A 9,903-nucleotide genomic window follows, 5' to 3' on the forward strand; every position below is an offset into this window, starting at 1 on the left:
TAAGACGAAGAACAGAATCCCGCTCCCTGGCCGCCTTCTCATATCCTTTCTTATCCACCATCAACCTGCAGCCGGCCGAAATAATGCAAACGAAAGTGGTTTCTTGCGCGTTCTTATCATTTGTCTTCCGTGTCCGCGCCGGTTTCGTTGTGTGCTTAAGCTTCGCTTTTCCGCGCGGCTAACTACCGGCCCCGGAACCTAGCTGGCACGCGGAAAATCCCACCCAGCGCGCGAAAAGCTTGCGAATTCGTATAAGTAATGATTCGCACCGTGCAGAAGCTTCCGTTCGCGAAAGCAGTGTAGGGTTCGGCTGAAGTGAACCGAACAAGTGTTTGATTTATGGGCCACCAGCCCAACTAGTTCAAGTGCAAGCAAAACAAACCCCCGCTTGTCTGTATCCACCCCACCCAGATCGCCCGCAGCACCTGACGGTGATTTCCCGAATGGATCCCTGGAAAATGGACGGTGAGGTGAAAAGAAAATCCCGGAAAAGTGCGACCACTTGCGTCCACTGTGTCGGAGCTCTCGCTGTCTCGGAACCGGGGCCCGGACTGGCCAAAGTGGGTACAGGGGGAAAATGTCATTTCAAATGAATTTACTCGCAGTGTTTGAATGAGAAATAATAGTGCTTATGGAGCTGTAGGATTGCTTCGCCAGGCTTTCTTCAGCTGTTCGGTCGAGCGAAATGTTTCTTATGAAAATGACAAACACGTATCGCACAGTTGCTACTTTTAGCACAAATCCCGAGAAACCATTTTCCATTAATCGTGCCGCCGCTTTTAAGGCTTAGCTTTTCTAGGACTTAAATTTATGCAGATTATAATTTTATCATTATTAAGTCCCGCGTAACTGGAACTAATTTCAATTAGCATTGGTGATAACGCACCTTGTTGAATTTTGTTACAACATTGTGCCAGCTAGCCGTGCTCATTTAGCATCCTGTTTGTAGCACTCCATGTCACTTAACAAACCCCGATAACTTAGCTTCAACAGAGAACGGATGTTCAGCGTACCTGAAGATGAAATATTATCGCCCCTTGCAAGGGTCGTCCCGTACCAACGGTAGATCGATGCCATCAAACACGCTCAACCCCCGGTCGCAAAAAGGTTCGCAAATCATTCACCGGCACGCGACAGGAGCGTTACAACGCGAAAAGTTCGCCGTCCTTTGTCTGCGTTCCGGGAAAAGAAGCGAACCGTTCCATGATGGAACCGTCATCCGAACTTGAGGCAAATATTGAACAATAATTCTACAACCGATAGCAGTCGTTTCAAACAGTCCATCGTGGTGATCTCGAGGCGATTGTACCGAGAGTCAACGGCCGTTTGCTCCTCTTCGTTGGGTTCGCTTTGGTTGTCGAGCTTCATGTTTCTGTACATCGCGGAAATGGGAGGGAATGTAAAATTAATTTATATTTTACATCGTTCAGAGAGGAAGAGAAGCGTAGTACGACAAGCATGGCGATCGAGCTGTTTTAAATAAATACAGATCTTGCATATTTAGATAACGGTATCGTTAAGCTACAAGCAGCTTCTCAAAATGGTTCCCGCGTTAGGCACTAAATAAACTAAGAAAATAAAATCCAAAACAAATGGTCAAAGCAAATATGAGCGAGTATGTGAGCAGATGTTTGAACAGAGCAAGACCAGTAGCGAAGAGCTTGTACCAACAAACTATTTCCACGTAGCGAAATAACCTCGCTTCGGGGTGAAATCAGTCCTGCTGCTGGAGAACGGTTCCTTCTCCGGGGAAATGTTATTTTTATTTTCTTTTTCCCCCCCCCCCTTTTTTCGCATCACCCACCCACCGGGCACGGCGGTGAGGGTGTACTTATTTGTTTACTTTCACCAACCGACGATGATGGAGTGATAAATGGATTTTTACATATTTTGATTACTCACCTGCCAGCTCGAGAAGAACGTTCGCACACGCGCCAGCAGCAGGCGAATAACGCGGGCGGCAAGATTTACGCCAACCGTCCGTGTCGGCCACTTTCCGGGGCCGATTTTCCGACCAATTTTCCACAGCGAACCTTGTTGTGGCCGGGGGTGCCGTGCAGGAAACGTGCACATTTTCACCACTCGCTAATGGATAGATGGAATGCCCCCGGTGTCGGTGCGTTTGTGCGGTCGGTTGCTATGGTTGCTATGTTTCCCGCTGTTTTGTTGTTGTTGTTGTTGTTCTTTTTCCATTCACTAACACACGCTTCGCTATGATGTTGCAGAGAATACTTGCCTGTGAGATCGCTTTCACGATCGCTGCCGATGCCAACATGCCTAGCCTTCATGTGGAATTCGCTCGTGTGGCGCAACCATGAACCGGATGCGGGAAAATCCCCGTACGCTGCCCGTCGGTGCAGTTATCCTGTTGGTGCTGTTGCATGTGCATCCTTCGAGCACTTTTAGCAGGTCCTCGTACGTGGAAGAAAGTACGTATCAACACAACCCCGAACGATGCCTTGGATGCGGTTTAGGACCGCATTCCGAAAGCGAAAACTCTCAAATCTCTTCTTGTTTTTTTTTCCCAGTACCGAAACTGCAACAATGCACCGCCGGTGATGAAACGCGGCTTATGTGCGGCATCAAGGAGCATCACGCGGATCACCTGAACGCCTCCATCGTGCGGTGGTTCTTTAAGGTAGGTAAAAGCCTTCGTCAGAAGCAAACCCACGCTCACATCTGTGTCATCTGCGTGTCCCCAGCCATGTGGTGGTGCCTTTCAACAACCAACCTGCAGCAATCGAGCACTGCTGGATGCAATCGACTGGTATCCGCTCGAATGCGGCGATAGATCCTGCCGGGTAACGTTAATCATACGTAACGCAACGGAAGCGAACGCGGGGCTGTATCGGTGCATGATTCATCCGTATCGGGTCGACAACCACACGCAGCTGGACATTACGCTTGTGCGCACATTCGAGCTGGTCGTGACGGGTAAATTTTTTTTTTGTGTCTGTTGCACTGTAACGCTTGCTAACGCGTCCATTTCGCTCACGCAGAGTGGCAACTGGACCAGTCGATTCCGGCACCGGAACTGCTGGACAATCTGCCCGCCAACACGACGGGCACCGTTGGTGCGCAGATTGTGCTGCAGTGTCGGGTGTACAGCAGGGAGCCACCCACTATTATGTGGTTCCGGCGGCTTAACAGGCGGCTCGGTGAGCACAGTTTCAACCAGAACCAGTCGATCCGATACCTGGAGAACTTCTACGAGCTGTTGCCGTCGGCGGGCGAAAAGCAGCTGTCGCATGATGTTTACCTCAGCAAACTGATCCTGCACAATGCATCCGAACGTGACATTGGCATCTACGTGTGTGTGGGCATTAACTATGTCGGCGTTAGCATGGCCGATGCGTACGTTAATCTGGTGCACGCGGATGGGACACCGGTTGAGCCGGGAGGCGTGCGTTACGCGGAGCTGTTGGTGCTGTTTTTGATTCCGATCGGGTTGGCGCTGGTGCCACTGCTGGTTTGGCTTTTGGTGAGTGTGTTGAGGGCGAAGTCCTACGCCGAGCGGAAGTCTCTCGTACAGATGGCCCCGGTGGTTGTGGGTGAGTCGAGCCCGCTGACGCCGACAGCCGGGGAAATGGGACTTGTCCGGGACGACGATCTGCAGGTGTATGTGAAGGTCGATGTGGTTTAGCTGAAACGGGTTTCGAGGAGGCAGCTCGAGTGTGTATATACTTAGCGGTAATGGTTAATGAAAAATGCATCATGCTTCTCGAGGAACAACTGCATCGTGGGGCGGGAAATGTTTGATAAAAAATGGCAAAGAAAACTGTACTACTGCAGCTACTTGAAGGAGCTCTTATTTATTCGGATTTATGTACAGATCTTAGTATTTACGAAGCTATGCTATTAAGCTAGTGTTATATGTCGAAACTATTATAAAACGTGTAAAATCTGGATAAATTTCCATGGAAGCAATGCAGCGTCTTTATAAAGTGTAAAAAAGCCATTACAAATTTAAAAAATACTAAATTACATCCATATAATTACAAGGTTACCTAATTTAACAAATCTACCACGCTGTTAATTTCAAATTTTTGATTGCCATGAGGAGATCATCGTCCCAGGTAAATTTTGTAATTTAAACTGTACCGAAAAGAACAAAATTTCTTTAAAAACTTTATACGGATTTCATGAACAAGTGGCTACTACTAAATACCAAAAATTTACTGCCAGCAAGGATTTCCAACTGTTTTTCTGTTCTTGGATTGCATGATATTCAAATGATGACAATCGAGCAGTTGCACAAAATAATTCGAACAGTTCGTTACGATGTGGAGTGTCAAACCTTACGCTGTAAACATGTTGGTTGGCATTATTCAAGCTTCCACTGTTTACCCGTGCATTCGCAGGAACGCGTACCATAACAGTTTATTTTATACGCATTTTATATCGGTTAAATTACGTTTTATTTGTTATTGCTATATATTGAAGTTTGACAAAGACTCAGACAAGGGAGGGAGTAGTTTTGTGTTATCAAAAGCCGCGGTGAATTCCTCAAGAGGAAGCGTCTATTCGTAGTCTCTTTTCGGTGCGTAATTAATGTTTTTAAGTGAAACTTGCCCGTTTACAAATGCCGCCAACGGGCAAAATCACGGTGGACAGTGATACCTCACTGCCAACCAGGCGAAATTCTACGCGTGTACGGTCGTTAGCAAACAGCTCTCGAAAAGATGAAACATTGCCATCGTCAATCACTACTCGGCGGTCGATGAAAACTTTGATGAAACACAAAAACTCACCCGCTGCTCCGGTAGATTTGCGTCATGAATTTCGACACATTTTGAAGGACTGTAAAGTGGTTCTAGTTAACGCTGTATCTCAGCGTAGACAAAAAGGTGTGTCGTTTTTATTTTCTTCGTTCTACATCTCATCCACCAGCGAACGCAAATGTTAACTCTTGTTTCTACTCTTATTGCAGATCACCCCGCATTTTACACCGCAACCCGTGACGCATTATCTGGAAAACATCCTGTACAGCTCAAAGCTGCGGCAGAGACCGAACTGGGGAAACGTGTGACGGTACGTAGGAAAACGGAACAAACGGATAGCAATGGAAATAAAATAAAACACCCTACCGATACTCAACGACACACCACTCACGGTGTTGAAAGCGATCATCATTCGATTATTGAAATACACGATTCAATAGAAGAACTGATCGGCGTGAGCAACAAGCGCAACACGAAAAGCGTTGCAGCCGTCCCGATTGCTGAACAAACGCGTGTAAAACCGCATAATGACATTTTAAAAACCCCGCACCAGATTGATCTCACAGCAGCGCCTGTACAACGCATTTCAACGCGCAGATCCTCTCGTGCTCATAACAACAGAGATGTTTCTTATGCAAATCCCGACCGGGTTCCCATAGAAACGAATACAATAGAAACCGAATTGGACGCCGTCGTTTCGAAGGAAATAGAACCGGTTGTTCCGATTAGGCATGCTCAAAGCATCTGCGAAAATGTGCAGTCATCACATCAAACCACACCTTGGTCAGTTGCTGTGGGACGCGAATGTTCTGCCTTCAAAACACTCATCATTTCGAACAAACGCATCGCTCCAGCAATATCGGAATTCGGGCTGAAAAAATTAAAGTATCCAAACTTGAGCTCTGCTCAAGAACCAAAACCCCCACAGCGAATCTCGGCCACTGCAAACAGTCGTAAGAGCGATGACGTCCCGGTACACCGTCCATCGATCATCGAACAAAAATCAACAAAATTCAAACCGGCTGCCGTACCCCCTGACCCGATCATTGAAGTACCGGAATCCCCAGTAGCCAGAGAAGTGCCTCTTCCGGTTGTTCCGGAAAGCGATACAGTTAATGATGCCTCCAGAAATTGCAATTTGCCTTTGCCATTGATCGCCATCGAAGAGGAAGACGTGGAGAAGGAAAACGTGAACGACTTTATATCGAATTCCCAATCCAGCGGTACGGAACAGTCGTCTAAATTAAGGCAAAAGAATCCTCCACTAAACCAACTACCGAAGGTATTGACAAAATCAAAACCTGTCGCAAGAGAAGCACCTATTCCTGGTGTTGTTCCATTCAAGGACACGATTTACAGTGCTTCCAAAAATTGCACACCATCTTTGCCATTGATCGCCATTGAAGAGGAAGACGTGGAGAAGGAAAACGTGTACGACTTCATATCAAATTCCCAGTCCAGTGATATGGAACAGCCGTCGAAATTGAAACAAAAGAAAAATCCTAAAAAGAAGCAACCGAAAGGATCGGTTAAACCCAAGCCAAAACAGCAAAAACATGCCATTGGTAATCCTTTCGGATGCAGTGGCGTTCGGTTGAAACATTTGATCAAAAAAATTGGTGGTGGTCCGGTCAAACCGCCCGCAGTCGTTGATTACGTGATCAATTTGGAAATACCCAACACTCCACCGAAGCCTACGGCGGGTAGGGTTGCGCACCGAAAAGACAACGATCGAGATCTACCGTGGGAAGATGATCTTCCACCTGTTGACGTTAGACATTCAGTTGTTCATCGTTCCATCAGCGACCGACATTCGGCGGTGGATGGTTTGCAAGGAGTAACTTCTCGTAAGCGACTGCTTACTTCCACCCCAGCCGTTACATCCAACCTTGCGGAAAATGCGAACCGACCGTCACCGTGGCGAGTGCAGGACGACACGATCATTCCCAGGACTAGTTACGCACCACGCAACAAACAGATGCTTCCATCGTACGAGAGCTTCAGTGTAGAACCGTCCGGCACCGAACGTGGAAAATCACTTCCCCAGAGCGCGTCGATCGAGGATTTGGAATTAGCGACCTCACAAACAACTCCATCGGTCGCTGGTGAGGATGCGATAATCACTGACAGTGACTTCCGGCAGGTCGAGAAGATGTACAACGAGCTAAAGGCGGTGAGCGATATGAGCGAAAAATTGATCACAGCGATGCGCAAGCACAAAACCTCATCCAACGCCAAGCAGCGGGACCGGCGTGTGTACGAAACGAGCATGCATCAGGCGTGCCAGAAGCTGAAGAAGTGGTACGATCATTCGATGAAGTCTTTCAACCATTCGATCCGCATCATCCAGAACATCGAACGTGTCACGAATCGGTCGGTGGGGCCGTCGCCGCTAACTCTCGAGCAGCAGCGTACGGTGGAGAAATTCAACCAGAGTTCTGACCACTTCCGCTTGATGGTCGACGAGCTGCAGGCGGCCGTCAACGATTCCGATCGTCGTCCTCGTTCGTCGTCGAAGGGCACGGAAAAAGAACCGAACCCGAAAATTTGCCCGAAACCCGTAATAGATGTCGTTCCAGGCCGGAAGCGTAGCATGAACGACTCCGATCGGGAAAATCGACCTCCAGCTGTAGCTCCGTCAGCCACGCAGACGATGGTGCGATCTGGCACCGGATACATTACGACGATGGCGCACAAAAGCAACACTGCGAGTGCGAAAACCCCAGCAGACGTCGTGTTGCTTCCGGATCGCGGTAAGGGAGCGACCCGGAACCCGTTGATTGCGCTCAATTTTGTACCCCTTGCGCAACATGACAGCCCGCTGATGTCCCCACTGGCCAAGGAGCCGGTTTTGGTGGCTACCAGCGTGAACCGGGAAAAGCGCTTCGTCCCGAGAGAGCTGCTGTACGACAAAGAGAACGAATCGATCGTCCCGAAAGACCCGCTGTGTGACAAAGCGAACGAATCGATCTTGGCGATCGATTCTCACGTCGAAACACGATCGCCACCGGGTGCCGTTGAAGTCGCTCCCCAGAAGCGGGTGGAGAAATCTCCAGAAAGTAGCGTAGTGGAGTTAAACGATGAAACGATGAACGCACCCAAGAACAAAAGTATAAGCAAAGACAACGAAACCCTGTGCGAAAATGACACGTCGAACGACGATTACTTTGGCTTCGATTCGCAAGAGTACGTGGAAAGCTCGTTGCCCCAGATCACGCTGCCGAATCCGTTGAACATTTCGAGCGATACGCTTCACCAACGGCTCGACAATGTACGAAAATTGCTTCCCAAGCAGCCTCTGTTACGACATCGGCCCGTCACACGGCCACGGAACAGTGGTCCAACGCGATTGCCGTTGAGAATGCCGCGAGTTTTCACCAGTCCCACCAAACGGCCGTACACGTTGCCCGAGTTTGTGGCCTCGACGCCTCGACCCGAGACCGTCGGTGCACCGGGTGGGTCTTCAGCTGGTGGGGGCGAGGTGGATACGGTCGCGGTACCGGATGTTTCCGCAATCGGTCAAACGATGACGGAAGATGATCCCCCAGCGGTCGATCAACCGGAAGTGGTTCTGTTCGACACCCCGGACGCCCCGAAATGGAAGTCGAATTCCGTGAGTCATTAGCAGCAGATGCCAACGGTGGTTGTGTGACATCGTCCTTTTAACATCCTTTGCTACTTGCTTTTATCGTCTTAGGTTCTACATCGAACGTATGCGCGCGTGCCCAGGCGAAGGAAGAAAAACATTTATCTGCTCAACCTGGGTTTGGACGATGACGACGACGAGGAAGTCGATGACGATGCCGGCAATGCCTCGGATGATTCGCAGAACCAGTGGTCGGATGCAGAAGGGATCGCCGCGAAACGGAAGAAGAAAAAGAAGAAGAATAAACCACGCCGTCCGCCAGTCCCCGTGGAGCAGGTTCGTGTGTTGCCCTGCTATCGAGTGTTGCAATAAATTAATTCGTTCTTCTCTTTTTTCACTCCCGCAGACGGAGGAATTTCAGAACTTTGTCGAATCGTTCAACAGCATGTGCGACGAGGTCGACCGCTACGATATGATTATCGAATAATCACCGGCTGGAGCGTGGACACGCTTGATGCGCTCCACGACGCTGCTGCAGATGCGTTTTTGTTTTTTGACAGTCACCTTTACATTCTCACTGGTTCTCTTATTTTATATGCTAGTTATTTCCCAAGGGAATATAATGTCTGCCTGTTTATTTTTATGAATATACTTTTTATTTCCTGTAAGGACGGAACTCTGCTAATATCATAATTTACTATCATTTTAACACACCACGGTCTGTATATCGAAAAGACCTTGCGTATTAATGCTTATAAACTTAGTTCACCCAATGATTGTAACATTGGTGTCTATGGTTTTCAATAAAAATGATTTCAAAACAAAAAACTTGCCTATCATCCCGTTTTACTTACCTGATTTCTAGCTGGATGCATACTGCTCAAAGCACAAATCACGCATTTAACAGGTTTCTACTTGCAATTTTGTTTTATTTTATTATACACTACATTCTTCTCGTTATAGGTTCGCTATCAATTACATTGAAATAAAAGGAATTGTTCACGATATCGCTACATACTATTTCTTTTTCTCTCTCTCTCTCTCTCTCTCTCTCTCTCTCTCTCTCTCTCTCTTTCTCTGTTGCTGTATTAATTCATGTGTCTCCTTCGCTTTTGGTTTCACGCACAACTGGAGGTTGTTTATTTTTCTTTCTTCCTTTTACTGTTGTTAAACTAAACCAATTGCAATAAATAATACCTAACACACTAGCTGCACGCAATCACACGTGGAAAGGGGGTTTCGTTGAAGATTTCTCCTCCAAACCAAACGTGTGCGAGTTCTCCATAGAGAACGAAAAGAAAACATCTGTATCCTTGTTAACACAATCACGCATTCACATGGGGGATCCGGATCCAGGTTGCCCCGTCCGTACGCTTTGTGCATCCCTTGTCTACCCGAAGGCCACGACAGGGTTGTTGGGTCACGACAGGGTGCAGCGCACCCCTCAGGGCATCCCCGGATGAGGACTTGGGATGGGGGAATAAATTAATCCTGCCAACTGCTCGATTCGCCTCGACTATTTCTAACCGCTTACGTTTGTTTGCCTGGCGTTCCTGAATAATCGTTTTGCATTTCTTGCGCAGAAAACTAAAACTC

At 48.0% G+C, this 9,903-nt stretch overlaps 2 protein-coding genes across 2 annotated transcripts; both read left to right on the plus strand.

The window, feature by feature from the left end:
- Positions 1-2,314: 2,314 nt before the first annotated feature.
- On the plus strand, positions 2,315-4,077 carry LOC128722166 (fibroblast growth factor receptor-like 1). The gene is made up of 4 exons (XM_053816008.1): positions 2,315-2,429; positions 2,529-2,638; positions 2,703-2,934; positions 3,000-4,077. Exons 1-4 carry the CDS (start codon positions 2,315-2,317, stop codon positions 3,641-3,643), a joined length of 1,101 nt encoding a protein of 366 aa, XP_053671983.1. The 3' UTR covers positions 3,644-4,077.
- On the plus strand, positions 4,056-9,016 carry LOC128722176 (uncharacterized). Its single transcript, XM_053816020.1, has 6 exons — positions 4,056-4,076; positions 4,931-5,023; positions 5,482-6,424; positions 6,596-8,334; positions 8,419-8,643; positions 8,714-9,016. The coding sequence occupies exons 1-6, from the start codon at positions 4,056-4,058 to the stop codon at positions 8,792-8,794; spliced, it is 3,102 nt and encodes a 1,033-aa protein (XP_053671995.1). The 3' UTR covers positions 8,795-9,016.
- The last annotated feature ends 887 nt before the right edge of the window (positions 9,017-9,903 follow it).

The sequence above is a fragment of the Anopheles nili genome, chromosome 2 (genome assembly GCF_943737925.1).
Source record: "Anopheles nili chromosome 2, idAnoNiliSN_F5_01, whole genome shotgun sequence".
Classification (NCBI taxonomy): Eukaryota; Metazoa; Arthropoda; class Insecta; order Diptera; family Culicidae; genus Anopheles; species Anopheles nili.

What these genes read in the sequence shown, in the direction of transcription:
- LOC128722166 (XM_053816008.1), top strand. Translation starts at nt 2,315, where the DNA reads ATGAACCGGATGCGGGAAAATCCCCGTACGCTGCCCGTCGGTGCAGTT. An exon ending in GTCCTCGTACGTGGAAGAAA is followed by an intron (nt 2,430 to 2,528) that starts GTACGTATCAAC and finishes TTTTTTTCCCAG; the next exon opens with TACCGAAACTGCAACAATGC. An exon ending in TCGTGCGGTGGTTCTTTAAG is followed by an intron (nt 2,639 to 2,702) that starts GTAGGTAAAAGC and finishes GCGTGTCCCCAG; the next exon opens with CCATGTGGTGGTGCCTTTCA.
- LOC128722176 (XM_053816020.1), top strand. Translation starts at nt 4,056, where the DNA reads ATGAGGAGATCATCGTCCCAG. An exon ending in TGAGGAGATCATCGTCCCAG is followed by an intron (nt 4,077 to 4,930) that starts GTAAATTTTGTA and finishes CTCTTATTGCAG; the next exon opens with ATCACCCCGCATTTTACACC. An exon ending in CGCCAGTCCCCGTGGAGCAG is followed by an intron (nt 8,644 to 8,713) that starts GTTCGTGTGTTG and finishes TCACTCCCGCAG; the next exon opens with ACGGAGGAATTTCAGAACTT.